At 37.0% G+C, this 17,029-nt stretch overlaps 1 protein-coding gene across 7 annotated transcripts in view; it reads right to left on the bottom strand.

The window, feature by feature from the left end:
* Positions 1-16,817, bottom strand: part of AKAP7 (A-kinase anchoring protein 7) — a 92,446-nt gene extending 75,629 nt beyond the window's left edge. For 6 of the 7 annotated variants that reach the window (XR_012775267.1, XM_075498745.1, XM_075498751.1 and 3 more), the window contains exons 1-5: positions 16,500-16,817; positions 13,335-13,484; positions 12,133-12,278; positions 7,240-7,376; positions 1,717-1,877 (exon numbers count right to left, since the gene is read on the bottom strand). Coding sequence is in view for 6 of the 7 variants with exons in the window: in XM_075498745.1 (XP_075354860.1) it covers positions 1,717-1,877; positions 7,240-7,376; positions 12,133-12,278; positions 13,335-13,484; positions 16,500-16,689 (784 nt within the window). In the remaining variant the exon portion in view is untranslated. Of the gene's footprint in view, positions 1-1,716; positions 1,878-7,239; positions 7,377-12,132; positions 12,279-13,334; positions 13,485-16,246; positions 16,435-16,499 lie in introns of those variants that run through there. The other variant, XM_075498748.1, reaches the window with a different exon arrangement.
* Between the last annotated feature and the right edge of the window lie 212 nt (positions 16,818-17,029).

The raw sequence follows: 17,029 nt of genomic DNA, 5'->3' as shown, positions 1-17,029 counted from the left end.
AGACAAACTCAAAGACAAGGATGAGGAAGCATATCATCCAAAGGACTGAAGAAATACTTGGTAGATTCAATCTTTGAAATAATTATGGGATTATTTGACAACCAAAGATTCTCTGGAACTGTAAGTACTGTTCAGTTTCTACCATACTGAGCATTAGAAATACTTCTCTATCGAGCACTGCTTAAAATAATAAAGCATTGCCCAGTAACAGCATAAGCAATTTGGTAAGCTGGAAAGCTCACAGTCTTCTGTTGAACCTTTCTTTAAAATGTAAGTTAAAAAATACTAAACATTTTCTAAAGGCACTTCAGAAATTAAACTAATGAATTGCTAGGAAAGCACTGTATTAATAAAGACGTCTTCCATTTTTTCTCTGTACTGGACTGAAAAGAGGTAGCGTGACAGCAGAAGTCTTTGCTACTCTGCAAAATGTCCTATAGGGGCTATTGCACTATTAAAAAATGGTGTGACCTCACATTCCTCAGAGCACAAAAGATAATTCATCAATACTGAAAAACTCTTTTAAAGAGTCTTTCCAAGGAATAGTTGGAATTGCCGGGATAGTTTTAAAGGACACCAATGAATTACAGACAGTACTGTTCTCTGAGAATTTTATTTAATATCTGTAAACAACATAGTTTAAGTATAGATTCACAGACAGATAAACAACTCCACTCTATCTTGTTTTGGTCTAGGTAGTGACTGCTGTTTTCTCAGCTGATATTTACACTCCTTTAATTTATATATTCCTACTGACTTGAACTGTATCTTTGGATGCATTTTACCTTTACTGGCAAAGGCAGTGGCCTTAGCTCCGCTGTTAAGACAGAACTGAGAGTTTCGCTCTTGAAGTGAACATGTGGGTGCACATCTATAGTATATATCTTTCAGTAACTTCCTAATTGCTAAAGGAAGGCGATTAACATTGAACAAGCCACAGACTGGTTCCACAACTGCTCCAAAAAAAATTTCAGGCTAACGCAGCATGGAATCCAACACCATTCCTCTGGCAGATGAGTCACATCCTTCTCCTGAATTCCCCTTATCCTCCAGGAGTGTAGAGAAAGTCCAGATTTTACTTTATACATAAATGGAAGCGTATGTATAAAGTACATATATATATATACACATATGTGTGTGTGTGTGTGTGTGTATATATGCACTTATACATGTGGGAGTGGTCAGTTACAGTTAATTCACTAAGATTTAGGAGTGCTAAGTATAACATACAGGAAACACAAAACCTAAGGACTTCTCAGACCACAGAAGAGGAAAAAATGTCACTGTCTCTCAGTGCTCTACTCAGCATGAACACAAAGGAGAGAACTATGTAACTCTGCAAGTCAGGTAAGATGCATCAGAGATACAGTTCTTAAAGTCAGTAAGTATGAATATACAAATTGAAAGGGGTATAAGTATCAGCTGAGAAACAGCAGACAGTACTTGGACCAAAACAAGGTAGAATGGAGTCTTTATATCCATCTACAAACCTGCACTACATTTTTTACATATACTAAATAGATATCAGAGAACAGTACTGTCTGTAATTCATTAATATCCTTTTGAACTATGCTGGGAAATTCGTCGTGTAGCCTCTGCAGCTGTTAAAAGTAAATTAATGTTGACTAAATTAGCACCAACTTATCTTTGTGCTCCACTCTCATCTATGTTGTCAAAAAGTCTTTAAAGCGCTTAAACTAGATTGACAAGTTGTACCTGCTATTTCCGTAAGTATAGTTGTATGATCATTTTCTACCAACTTCACAAATCCAACTTCATTTTTGAAGTGATCAATTCCTTGAAAAGACAAATCCACGGTTTTTCCTTTCAGGAGATCTTCTACAAAATCCTTGCTGTCTGAAAGAGCACCGACTGCTCTGTCAACAGGAAAGAAAATATCTATGTGAAAGTCAAATATATTATATTTGACAAATATACTATTTACATTGCTATTAATTATTCTATCCAAAAATCTCAAAGCTTTATTAGTGTCAATTTATTATCTACTTGGGCACTACTTGGTAGTGCAAAACACTACCTTCTATCAATGCAGTCAGTATTATTATTACCATTTTATAAAGGTAAACTGGTTCATACGCCCTGCTGTAAAACCACAGAAGTAATAAGGCAGACCTAGCAGCAGGTGTAATTCCTCAAGAGTTTATCTCAGTCCTCAAGGTGACTAGATATTCAGATGATAGTGTCTCTATTACTCCGTGCATCCCATTTAAATAAGATGCTGACTCGGAAGCATTTGGTTTTCCATTCTTAAATTAATTCACTTTTTTCACCTCCTGATAGCTCAACTGAACACTCTAAGATTCTGCTTCATTCAAAGTTACTACAAAGTGTTACTTCCTGTTATAAACAGAGGTTAGTAACTATCATTATATATATATATATAATGATAATGGAAATTACTATTAAGCTCATTGAGAACTGTTATTAAAAGAAGTACTATCTAAATTGATGCTTACTTTCTTTAAGAGCTTACTTTCTTTATGTACCACGCACACATAATCTACATGTAACTTAAGAAACAGAAGCAAACCTGGTAACCATATAATAATCATTTTAATTAGCCATATTAAGTGCATGTGCAATTACATGAAATATTTGTTTTGACCTGCACTTGAAGTGACTCACATGCTAAACAAAAACTATATAAACATTCTTAGTGTCTTCTAAAAGATCTCTCACATGCTCACGGTTCTTAATTCTATTCAATGAAACCGAATTTAAACTTTTCACTAAACCAACGTTGACTTTATAAACGCTAGATGGCAGTGACAGTTTAAAAACTCTCAAGAGAGTTTATTTTACTTTTTCTGTCCTAGCTGGATGAAAGCCATCACCATGATTTCTAAAGTAGGCTAAATTATATTCTTTAAGCCTGTACAATTACAAACAACTCTAAACACATTTCCATTGTGTTTAACAAGAGGGACTCTTGATGAGAACTATGCATTTAATTGAAATGTACGCCAGGTTAAGACAGAAGTTAAGGTTGATTACGTGACAAAATATGCTTGATTGATATAGTCCTCCTGTGGTTTTTTTATAGGGCTTTAATCTACAACCTAGAAGTACTTTAGCTCCTATATAACCACTTTAAACAACAATGCCATTACTTGTTCCTTAGCAAAGATATTTTTCTTTGAGCATAGTCTCTGCCACTTACCTACCCTTTTATCATCATTAGCCAAGCCTGTTCCTACATCTTCTGTATGTGCTATACTTCAAGACCTTTCAAAAACACCATCTAATACTGATTATACCTCTCAGATTACTTCACAGGTAATCATGTGTAGATTTATTTACCAACATGAACCTGAAAATTGTTCCAAAACAAGTACAGATGTTTCAAATACACTATGTCAAAGATTGCAGCAGGCTTTCAAGTAGTGAATCATGCACATACCTAAAACCCATCTCTGGATTTTTTGCATCTGAGAACTGGTACACAGAGAGTCATGGAAAGCTCTGTTCCCCAGCTGAACAAAGATTTATATTTCCATACTGTACGGTGTGCTGCAGAACTCACTGACCAGCTCAACTCTACCTGATGAGGTCTATGAAAGGTCAATTCAAACACTGCAGTGTGTTTTCATTTTAGCACTGTGTCATTGAAGATTTAGTTCTACTTTTTCTTTTATATATAATCTTGTAAACACTAAAATATTTAGAAAAATAGCTGTTATTTCACTCCACCATATTTTGTATTTTCATATTCTATCAATCACTTTATAACATGTAACAATTGCTTTGTAAGAATAATGCACAAGGACAAACATGTCCACTGAAGTCAATAGCAACACACACAACTGTAGTATTTTCTTCTTATTCCATACCAAATAGTATTTACCATGCCAAATAGTAGTTACACTCAGTGCAACTAACCCTTGGGGATAACAAAAAAAGTTTACAAGCATTTTGCTCCAAAGTGGAGAAAGGAAATTAAAAAAAAAAGAATTAAGCACCATATTCTAAGTGAATACAAACTAGGATTATAGAAGCAGTGCCTGTTTTTTTCTATATTGTTGTAACGTAAATATTATAGCACTTAAAATTGATGTAGTTTCTTTTTAGAAATTTCTGAATTGTTAATTTTGATTACTTGTTAGAAAAAGCAACCTTGCAAAAAAAGCCAAACTGAATCCTTTCAGCTCTTATATTTATAATGAAAAGGTTAGATTCATAGAATCTTTGACAAATAACAAGCAAGAACAACTTGACACTATAGTTTGGTAATGAAGGCATTTACTGCAAAGGCAGGCATCCTGATTTCTAGTACCTGATCCCATGACTATGCATACAGTTAGCATGGACTAGAACTCCTCTGCTTGAAGAGAGTGCTGTCATGCCTCTTTCTTTCTTGCTTTCTTTATGTTTTTTAAAATCTCACATTCATGATTTCATATACTCCTACAAAAAGAGATGTAAAGTGCATTCATGAAGGCTAGATCACGGCCCATCAGTTAGGAAACTCGCATGGAAACTGCAGGTCTAGATTCCCTTAGAAAGAGCAGCCTAAAACACAGATCTTCCATTTTCAGGGTGAAAGCTGTGTGTACTAAAATACCATACAAAGGGCTTTGTGCTGAATTGAATGTTATGTTTAGCACATTCTTATCACGCATTTTGACTTCAAATAGCATTCAACACATTTCATTTCTGTATAGACAGAAGCACTATTGTGCAAACGCAGTAGAAAAACTGTAGATATCTAAGTAACTTAATGGATCCAAACCTAAGGATCTATGAACTCTCAGATTCCCAGTTGACTAGCTGCACTTTCTTTGAGGGATTACTCTCACCCCACGTTACACACAGGTTGTTTTGCCAGCCTCAATCTTGGTTTCTTTCCATTAACCTGGTATCAAAAATTGGTGAAGCAAAGAAAGGAAAATTCAACTTTTTACTTTTCAAGTTCTCCCAAAAGATTAAACAGAACATATCAGTTATGAAAAAATAAATAAAAAAGAATCCCATATAATAGAAAATGCAATCCAGAATACCTGAGGATAGCTGAGCTAGATACCTGTAGGAGGCATCTGGCCAGGGAAGGGGTGAATCACTATGGAAGCTGCTGTTGACTAGAGGACAGCTCCTGGGTGCCTGGACTGCGGAGTTCTGCTGGGAGAGGCAGAGAAGAACTCCGTAAGTAACTGCTTGGATGGCAGTCGGACAGTGAGAGCTCAGAAGGAGCTCAAGGAGTAGCAGAAGATACTGCATTTGGGAATATTTGTTTTGATATACCGTTTAGGACTCTAAAAAATATTCATGAGGAGGCATGCTTGCCTTTTGAGATATCCTCTCACACTCCCTTTTTAAAAAGTTCATACTTCAAACCCTTTCTAAAAAAATCTTGCGCACACACAGTCAGTGGTTGTTCTCACTGATTTTCAGGTGCTACCACAGTTTGCTCATCAACCAGGGCAAGAGGAAGCTGGTGTGCCTACTCCAGGAGACAAAAGGCACATGGAGAGGAGAGGGAGTCCAGCAGATCTATATCCTTTGCTTTCCTTTCTATTCTCTGTTCCTGGCTATCTGTTCCTCTCCCTTTAGATCAAACCATCGGGAGACGAGGATGCTGACAGACTCGCATCCTCACAGGAGAGTAAGAGTGTAGAGGCCTCAAGGATACAGCATTCAAGGAAACAAGTGTGAAAAACAAGCAGGGCAATTGATTTAGATATACTGATACCTCATTATTTTTAGCTGTGTTAAATGTTTTTAGCCAAAATACTTCTACTTATTAGAAGCATGCCCTTGACTACCAAATGGTTCCTACATTCTATCTTGTATTCCCGCTTTCTTATGAGCAACCTGCACTTTAACAGCCAAACCTTCTGGGGGAAAAAATTATTCAACACATGCTTGTTAGACACATTATTTTGTAACCGTATTACCATAACCAAAGCAATGTCTCACTGCACTTATTCATTATCTGATCTAGATTAATTCAGTACAGGGACCGCATGCCTGCTAACACTGCAGAGAAAACCAGAGAAAGAGAAAGAGAGGGGGAGAGAGAGAGATTACAGAGGGTCCCTGAAAGAACTCATCTGGGGGAGATGAAACTGTGAGGCTTCTCTTTTACAGAATGATAAGGATCTGATGAATTTTGATTCATTAGCAATTCACTACAAAATTGACACATAAGCAATGGAGGATTCCCAGATGTTCATATAATGCCAGTAGGCCATTTATCAGCACTTTACATAACACTGTTACAGTTACCAAAGTGTTTGCAATCTCAATTCTGCAATTATAATGTGTGAATATAGAGACATCACATATGCAGGCCATTGGGCACCACATCTAAATAGAAACTGTCGAGAAAGTCTGTGTAAAGTAGGACTATAAAATACAATGTATGTTTTCATTTCAAGTCAAAATTACAGCTAAGCACACAAATCATTATTCTGAACATTCGTAAGTTACAGCTGTATAGATAGACTTAAAAGTCTGAACATCTTCATATTAACCATTGAACTTGGACATTAAAATAGGCTTCTCAGATTGCAGTACCACATGTGATAAACAGTAAAAAACACCAGAGCTGCATTTTTATAAAGCAAGTAGTTGCATCTAACACTTAGACACATGATGTCATTGTGTAATACATATGCCTTTCCACAACTTTTCTACCTTTTATATGGTCAAAAAAATCAGCTATATCACTGAAGCAACATAAAAATTACACTTTTGATAAGGCCTAAATATCCACCTCTCTTTTTCTGTACTTAGATTTTGAGTATAATAAATTCATTTAGGGACATAAAAAAACCCTATAACTGCATGAGGCATTAGCTTGGAGCTAAGGTTTACTTTAATAAAGTCTTTCAGTGACAATTACTAATTTGGCTTATAACATTTGCTAAGCTATGAAATTCTGAAAATTCCCCCGTTAATCTGTTCAGTGTCCCCTATATCAAAACATTGTTTTAAAATAATTACTTTAGCAAACATGAGATTTGTGCATGCAAGTTCAGCACACAGTATGAAAAACGCAAGGGAAAAAAGCATACTTTGTTGAGAGCTCATGACATACCGTAAGTTATGAAAATGGCTAATATTAAGATTAGCATTTTAAGAACAACATGAATAAAATGTTCAGTAATCCTAGTAATTTAGGGCTAACAAAAAGTAAGCATCAGTTACCCCTTCTAGTCTTTTTATGAACTCCTCCAGCAAAAATACTTGTATATACTTAATTTAACACCAAATACCTACATGCTAATTTCTTCTTCATTGGATAAATGCATCACTAACATGGTGACATGCAACGAGCCAGAGCGAACCATTGCTTTGGAAAGCCTTTGATCCTTTTGTGTTATTGCATCTTGGACAGCCTGAATACTGCCAGTGATCTGGGAAGAAAGACAGACACAGAAACAACAGTTAGCCATTACAATTACTGTATCCCATCATGCAAGTGAACAAGAAAGCACACAAACTGAAATCAAACGTTTATGTAAAAACCATTCTAGCAGAAGAAAGTTTTATCCTCTGACAAAGCTGTGCTAATTGACCCGAGTAAACTCAAAGTGGGTACGAATGGAATGATTAATAAATCACTGGACACTCCCCATCACATCTTAATAGGAGTTTGCTTCCATAAGTATGATAAATTCCTGGAGCAGATTAAGATCATCCAGTTTTGCATTGCCAGTAATCCAAATAAAAGGCTTCTTCAAGGACTTTCTCTGCCCGCTTTGCTAAACTTGTATGTTGCTAGGTGCAGACAAGTGTCTGGAAAAAGAGAGATATCTTTGCAGGATCAGGCACATACAAAACAGGAATATTCAGTAAATAATTAGGAGAGAGAGCCAATTTACAATTCTGATTATACTGTCCGATAGACAGATATAATTTATATACCCTCTTCAAACACATTTTAATGAATTTCCATACAAGATGTATACAGTTCTAACTTCATCAGTCTTTTCCTTTAAAATTATTTGAATTACAAATTATTTTCAATGAAGAAAATGTATGGTTATACATGCTTTATAAATTGTATCCAAAATGTTTACTGTGCTTGCCACTATGATAGTTGTATTGTAGTGATTTAAAAAAAAAAAAAAAACACAACCAAAAGAAACCCAACCCTGCATCAATTCTGGAACATGTTAGTGGAAATCAAATCAAATCCAATAACCTTGACCATCTGACAAAATGAGTTATTTCTTAAAGCATCGTAAGCAAAGACTTTACAGACAAATCAGCTTTGCTGTATAAAGTCTAAAAGAAGCATGTAGAAAACTTCAATCTGATTTTTTTTTTAATTTGAAACTCATTGCTGAATGCTTCACAAACATATTGTACATATTCACTTTTATAAAATACATACAAGTAGCTCTTAGGTTAAAAAAAAATAAAAAGCCTTGACATATTTTGGTAGTTCTGTTAATCATAAGGAAAACATAAATTTCCTGAAAAAAACACAGTCTAATGGGAGTGGTCAGTATTTTTCTGACTGAATTTCTTAAGATGAGTTTTGCCATGCAGGCAAATTGATCAATGATCATAAATCATGTTGTAATAAGACCATCTTCCTTCCTATGTCAGAACTGATCTTATCCTAGATAAATAACACTTTTATTGTCTCAGATGTAGGACAAATTTAACCCACATTTAAGCAAAAAAAATGGTAAACATAATCCCTGATAATCACAATGTATTGACTGCATAATTATTTAAGTTTATATACTAAAGCAAATGCAGTTATCCCCGTAAAGAAAAAAAAAAAAAAAAAAATCAAACCTCAAAAATGAAAACACCTATCATATGAATTACAATTTTATTCCATTTTCAACTATTGCTTCTAAATTTAATCTGCACCTGAGAGCTGGCAAAGAAAAAAAAATAAATGTATAAATAAAATAAGTGTATAAATAAAATAAGTGTATAAATAAAATAAGTGTATAAATAAAATAAGTGTACAAGCCCTTCCGAATACAGAAGACAGATGTGGAACTGTGTTATCATAGCAGTAAAACCATCCTAGCTCTGAAAAAGGTCAATGTTATTCAGCATTCAGATTAGCAGCCAATACCCCACATGCCCTTACCCATATAGTTTCCTCTAGTAGTACTTCCGAGTCCCTTCCTGCTCATGTCCTAAACTACCTCCAGCTCCCTCATATAGTTCAGTTCTGGCTCGGGCAAGAAGCAACACATGCTGTGGCTGATTTTCAGCTATAAGGGGTTGACTGGCTAACAAACACGCAGGTAATCATCATCAGCCGGCAGGTCTAGAAGAATAGGTAATTGCTGCACTCACACTACAGTCTTCAACACAAGCATGTTCCCTCAAGGTTCGCTTTTACGCAAGCACCAATTCCACAAAAATTGTAGGAAATTAGTACCCCTGAGATGTCAAATTTTTTATCCAAATTTGGACAACAGGTTGAAAACCCACAGCACATTCAAAACCCACAAAAACCCAATGGGGTTATAACAAGGCAAAGAGATAGGCAGGCTCACACCTGTATAAACTCCATTAGGAAATCAAGCTAAAAACCTAACAAATAACATACCTTTGGAACAGGACTAATTCCAAAGACGGCCAGTTAGCAGTTCCAGAGACAAGCTACTGCTGAACCCACCAGGAAAGTATGAAATGAGCTGCCTTTTTGATAAAGGCAAAATAGAAGGAAGATTGAGCACATTCTCTCTCTCCGGCTAAAGTGACAACATTCTACACAATATACACTATTTGGAGAGAAGAAAAAAAGTTTTCAGGTACATTTTTGTGCATTTCAGGGATTTATTTTTAATATGTTTTCCCAGAAGTTATGTGATCAAAACATAACACAATAGGTGTAGCATAGCTGTGCCATCACAATGCATAATATAACTTCAGATTTGTTCTGTTTTCTTCAATAAATCTAAGGTGCAATTACCAGTTGAATGCGCTGAATTTTAATTAAGCAAAGCAAGACTCTTCCTGCATCTCTGTAAAACTAGTTACAACTCACTGCATAAATAAAAACTTTAAATTGCTATTTAACCTGCTATTTACATTACCTTACAAAGTTTTATGTTACATTTCAACTGCTATCATGCTGACTATTTCTTTTAACTTGAGATTTCCTAACTTAACTAAAAGAAATATCTGAAGGCAGATCATACTCAAAAATTCCCTCCTCAGATTATTTTAAAAAGTGCTCCAAATTAAGGCCTCAAATACTGATTTCAAGGTCACCTCTCCCATTATTTGAAATATGTTATCCTGAAGAGTAATAAAATAACTTAGTTTTGCTTATTTCAAGGATACTACTAGTACGTGAATATGAAGACTGTAAGCTTTAAAGATTTAACAGATTAATTATAATTATAATCAAGGCTGGAGGACCCTGAAAGGCTAACCTACCAAGTGATAACACATCACATGAAACATAACTTTAAAAAAAATTACCCAAAAAGTATACAATGATAACCACCCATGTAACTATTTTTGCACAAGTAATAATGCAAAGTTGAATATAAATTAAAAATTAATGGAACACCACATTTTATTTCTGAAGATTCAAAACATAATTAAAATTAAAACAAGGAAACTGTTTAATTTCCAAGAGGAACAGTTCATTAAATGTTCCAGAAATATCCCTTATTACAAAACAGTTCTCTATGTAAAGCTTAAAATACTACATAAACTATGAAGAAAGAGTACTAATGCCTAAAACACTTCACTGGAATAAAATCAGATCCTCAAAAAAGAAAGGTCTCTCATTACTAACTGAAATACTACCAGTAATTACCAGATTCCCTCTGGCTATCAAGAAACCAGGTGTCTTAAGTCTAAATTTTGGCTAATGTTGTCTATACAGATTCCAACATGTATTTTCTACTTTCAGAACAACTCTACATCTAAGGCAAGTATAAACAAAACTTTCTAGCAAAATCCTGGAATTCCCAAATGCTCTGAGATTTAATATAGCTGTTCCTTCACCTCTGTAAATGATATATGACTAAATACATGACATATAAAAAAGCATGCGTAGTTAAAACTTTTCCACTCAACCAGCCATTCAACGTAATAACAATTGTGAGCAGGAATTCTCAATTATCAGATTATATAACCCCTACATTATTCTTGCACTTGTCAAATCATGGAAGAAAAGATATTTCAGAGTAAGATGGCACAAAAGATCTTCCACAATATTCATGTCAGGCTATCCTGGATCATATAAAACCAGCCTCTACAATCTCTTCTTCACATAGTATGTTTTGAAGAATCAAAGACTGCACTGTAATTTTCAAACCTACTTTGGTTTATTTTCATTTTGGGTTCTCTTCATCTTTGACTTTCTCAGAGAACAGATAGTACAGATATAGGATGAGTTAAAATTCACCTGAGATAGCTCCTGGTATTAAAAAAACCCCTAAATTTGGAAATGGTGGTAAACTGTTGGGTTTAACTTTTTAAACATAATGCACCTACTTTCCTTGTTTGCAGACACAAAAGGTTTCAAAGCCATACCACAGACACCCCACAGCATGTAAGAAATCATTCTCATTCACTGTCTAAATGAGACAACACATGCTAACTACATGAAAATACATTTTCTTAAAGAGCTCTCTGCACTTCTTGAATCCATTTGAACAACGTCTCACTAAACCAATAGGTTGTTTGAATTTTAAATAAGATGATCAATTTTACTGAAAATGTTAAACTATAAACTGCCTAGTTAAAACAGCAACAGATCTAAATTTAAATTCCTATCTATAAGGAGAGCTAAAAATATTGCTAGGCATTTTCTTATTAACTTGAATAGGAATGTCTCTCTTCCTTATTTTAAGTGAATGACAAAATAAGCAATACTGGAACAGTACAAAGGGGAAATTTAAGCCAGCTTCAGTCAAAATAATGTTAAATCCATAAGACTGACAAACTGAATAAAAAGATAAATATTTTTCCTCTAGTCTTTTCCAGATAATCAATTTTATTCACAAAAGTTACATAAAATAAAGTTAGTCTTTGAATAGGCTGCTAATGTTCCTTTAAAAAGACCTGAAAAAAAATTATTTTGCTCAAGATCAAACACTGTTCTTCTTATAAACACATGCAGCTGTTGAAGTACTTCTGGTTATACCAAATTAGTATAATAAAGACTATCACCTCTGGATTAGTAATTGGAAGAGAAATGAAATAATTCGGCTGATATTGTTTTTTCTTTTTCTTCTTTCTCTCACTGCCTTCTTCAATTTCCCTTCCAGTAGTCCTCTTTCTTTTCTTTTTTATATCTATTTCAGAGCTTGCATGCACTGAAGAGAAAAAAAAAATACTTTCAGCATACAGAATAATCAAAACAAAGTTATACTTAATATCATGCCAACAGGAGCTGGACTTCAGTCAATTGACTGGAGCATGTCTTCCCAATCATCTGATCTGCCCATGCTCTGAACTGTTCGATTGGGATCCTACTCCAACCTGAATTCATGTAGTCACACAAGTGGAGTACCGTACTTGAACTAGCAGCCTACACCTCTAAGCAGGGCTCATAAGCTGCTAACATAGACACGCAGCTTCCAAACCACTGTGTTTCATTTAGCCAAATCACACTGCAGTGGAATAGGCCTGCAAATTGTCTTATACTTGAACATGGACGTGACTTTAGAGCAAAAGTGCCAATATTAAGTTTCAAAAATCCCATGCACGCTGCATTTTGAAATATGAAACAAGGTAATACATCGGATTATTAAAGGTTGTATTAGACTAGGACTGGCCAACCTATAGTTCAAGGACCAAACCCAGGCCAGAAGAAAATTTAATCCAAGCCAGACCTACTCTCTACCTCCTCCTTTCCCAAAGACCCCCTCCAACATAGATAGCGAAAGCAAAGTGCACGTCCTCAAGTCTTCCTTTGCACCATAAATTATTTTTCTCCCAGCTTATTTCCTCAAAACTTTGCAGACCTTCTCCCACCATGTGGCCTGATACATACCCATAAGCTGGACAAGGCTGCAGACATCCACTGTCCAATTAAAGGTGCAATTATAGCCCTATGCTGGGAATACACATATTGGAAGATAGCTCATATGTGACTACATGAGAAGCTCATATACAGTAATGTGAATTGACATATGAGATGTCTTTATTCTGTGACTCATTGCTGCAATGGATCACAAAATGGTAAATTTCTAATACGCTCAAGTATTTGCAGGACTGAGTACTAACAAGAGAGGCTCTGGACTGGATCTTGTTCGCAGGGAGACTTTGCTCCATGTGCACAGCCCACTTGTACATGCCAACAGACAGGACCAAGAACTGAGTGCATTATGTGTCTATGCTTCCACACTACTTCTGTTTAATATACTTACTAACAAATTCATCTTCAATATCTGTGTCGACGAATGGCATTTCTGCCATCAGAGATTCTACCGAATCAGCTGGACATGGCTCTTTTCTCTGTTGTGTCCTTTTCTTATTCTCTTTAAAGATTTTCTTTTGCTGTACATTTTCCAGCCCATCTGTAATATATTTAAAATAACACACTGGGTCTTAGTTTTTTATATAGACAGCTAAGAGATGTTATACACAAGCAATATACCAAGTATACATTTCTCTAATTATCAGCAAATGAATATTGACATATAACCCCCTTAAGAATGCTGCTCTTCTTCCTTGTCAACATATCAGCAAAAATATTTCAACGCTTTACGTGGAATAGCAAAAAAGGGAGTTCAGCCTTCTGTACATAAGAACTTATGGTCTTGTTCAGTTCTAAGAAAATGCAATTACGTGCAAAAAAAAAAAGGATACTTATAACCGAGCATGAAAAAATAAAAGTCTTCAGACATCACGTAAAGTTCACTTTAGATAACAGTAATGGCATATGAAATTCAGTGCAGACAAACATTGGCAAATGAATTCCAATGTAAACACACTGAAAATGAAGCATGAAAGAGTAGTAAGGGAATCCTGTAATTCCACATATAACAAAGAATTCTCAGCTGAGTATACCATTCAGGAATGAGATGATTATTCTACTCCTGCATCTCCCACACAGTATAACATGTTATAGACAGCAATGATCTGAAATTCTGGTTCTAAAAACTGACTTTTAGTATTTAAGCTAAAGAAGGAATCAATACAGATCAAAACACATCTTGCATGTATAAAGATATAAATGAAGTTCTAGCTCACAGTAATACCACAATGACAGAATAATCTCCACTAACAAGTCTTTAAAAATGTTTTTTTCCCCAAGAGTACTAACTAAGCATGAGTCATTTCCTTATGTCTGCTTCATGTTTCTGCATCAGTAAACTCTAGTATTTGCGTACTAAGTTATATCTTAAAAAATGAAAAAGTAAAATCTTCTCTAGCAGCAAAAAATGTGCACATAACCAGGCATCCAGCAGTATCCTGTGGGACAACTCCACAATGGGATTACTGTAGTGGAAGAAGCCTTATGTCAGAATTGCAGTTTATCCCAGGACAGCTCATTACTACAGACAACACACATTCAAAGCTCCTCTTGTGACCAGTGCAGATAGTCCAAATCTGGCCCAAGGGGAAAATCTGGCAGCAAAAGTGCATATTATGTTCTTGTGGCATGCAAAGCTACACTACATGTATAAAATCAATATTACAGATCCAATCTGGGTTATTATCACCCTGTGGAGTGTTTCTTGCATATATCACTTTATGCTAGGGAAGATAAGTAAAAGAACAACATGATTAAATGGTAATTCAATCCAGTCTAAAGTTGGGAGGCATAAATCACTCTGTGGTTGTGGTCTGACATTTAACTTTATCCCGGAGGCTATTAAAAAGAAACAAAGTATTTAGATTTGTTGCTTGTTCCCCCTGTAGACACTAAAGAACTATGCACAACAAACAGATGTTAAAGCAATAATAAAATTATTACTTAACATTTACATTAAAGTAAAGCTCACACAAAACAGATTGCTGCTGGTGATCCACAAGCATACAGAAAACAACAATCCTTCCTTCAAAGAGATCTCAAAGTGAAGGACAAGACTGAAATCCATGAAATCAACAAACAAGTAGGTCTGGGGCAGAAAAGTTATCAACAAGATTCAGAAATGCAGAATCATAACCAGCTGGGAGCAAAAGGGATTTGTTAAGGTAGCATCAGCTGCAGAGCAAGGACTCACATAAATCTGAGGGGTGTATATTGCAGATTACAGGCTTCCTTTGCTCTGTCTGCTCAAAAAGCAACATACTTGAGCCACTTCAAAAGATTCTGTCTGTTCACAATAGCAGATGGGCATAGCAAAGGCACAGCTAGTGATTAACAATGTCCCTTCACTAATCAATTAGCTGAACTGAAAAGGCACTACTTCTAAATCCTACAGGTTGTGCTCAAGCAAAAAAACTCCATCCCTCACCTTTCCTGAAATATTTATTAAAGAAATCAGCAACAAAATTCAAGAATTGTGTTCTAGTCACTAAAACATCCTGAAAACAAGATTTTTCAAAATTCTTGACGTAATGTTGATAATCTCAGACCTACGTAACAAAACCAGCTTCCACAGGAACTCCTTGACCATCAAGCTGTTATAGGATAAAGTCTTTTTTCTTAATCGCGTGCTTAATTATATTAGCCTGAATTTCACATATGAACAGGTGTATACATTATTCCCATATATGTATTTAAGGGGCTGCTCATCTTCACTAGTACTTAAGTAATCTGTTCTAGCAGAAAAAAATTATTATAAACCTAGCTCATAAAGGGGAGAATACAAAAATAAGGTGCAATAAAACATATTTGATTGCACTCCTTTCCCAGCTCTCTTCTCTCCATACTCAGATTATAGTTTCAGATAGAATAATCTTCTACTATTTGTCACCTACACATCGGAGATCACCATGAGATTAGGTCTGCAGGCAGTTGTTCCCTGTTTAATATGTTTATGTTCATATGTTTATGTTCATAGGTTTAATAACAAATAAATCCTTTGGAGATAGTTTAACTGCAAGCTGCTGCAAAAACAGACGGTCTTACTCTCTAGGCATTCTGAACTCCCGGTTCTGGCAGTAGTGTTTACATAGTCAGAGAACTAAAAAAGCTTAAAAAAAACCCCCTAAATCTGGAAACAAAAAATGGTAGGTTTAGTATTCAGCCAGGTCGGAAGCTTACACTGACTGGGGACAGAGCGGGGCAGGCAGGGAAAATAAAAGCAGAAGACTTTTTAGCAACAGCCCACAATTAAGTTGAATCATTTCCCCCCACGATCTCCACAACCCCTGCTGTGAAATCTACCTCTTTCCATTTGATATCTGAATATGTCTGTGCACAAGCCACAGTTTTTACAGCCGCTTTGCCCAACGTGACCGTTTAACGGCTAACGGGCATCAGCAACGTCGGGCCTCCCCCCGTCGTAGCACGACCCACACGCAGCCCCTCGGCAGCGGAGGGCGCCCGGCCCGCGCTGAGGCGTCTGCGAGGCCCGGCGCCCGCCTCGCAAGCGCCTGCCCTCTTACCCCCGCGCAACGCCGCCCCGCAGCCTCCTCACCGTGCTCCGGGGTCGCGCCGGCTGCGCGGGAGGCGTCCCCGCCGCCACCGCTCTCTCCCGCTCCCGCCGCCGGCCGCAGCGCCATGAGGCGCGGGAGCGCGGGTACAGCCGGCCGGGCGAGGAGGGCGCGGGCCGCCGCCGGCCGCGCCGAGTAAAGCGCAGGGAGAAGCCGCCGCAGCAGCCGCTGCATGCCCGGTTAGGGCGAGGAGGGCTGCCCGCCAGGAAACCGCGGGCCGGAGGGGATCTAGCGCAGCCGCCGCGCCTCTCGGGCAAAGGACGGCGGCAGCCGGCGGGAGCGCGGGGCTGGGGGGGGGGACGGGGCCGTGCGCCCGCGGGACTACAGCTCCCAGCGTGCTCCGCGCCGGTCGGCCCGCGCGAGGCATGGCGGGAGGCGGCAGCGAGTCTCGCACGTCCCCACCCGTCACTTTCACAGAATCACGGAATCATGGAATCGTATAGGTTGGAAAAGACGTTTAAGATCATCGAGTCCAACCGTAAACCTAACACTACCAAGACCACCACTACACCAT

Source organism: Mycteria americana, chromosome 3 (genome assembly GCF_035582795.1).
Source record: "Mycteria americana isolate JAX WOST 10 ecotype Jacksonville Zoo and Gardens chromosome 3, USCA_MyAme_1.0, whole genome shotgun sequence".
Lineage (NCBI taxonomy): Eukaryota > Metazoa > Chordata > Aves > Ciconiiformes > Ciconiidae > Mycteria > Mycteria americana.
Note: the sequence above shows the minus strand (reverse complement) of the source record. Positions and strands in the feature narration are given on the sequence as shown.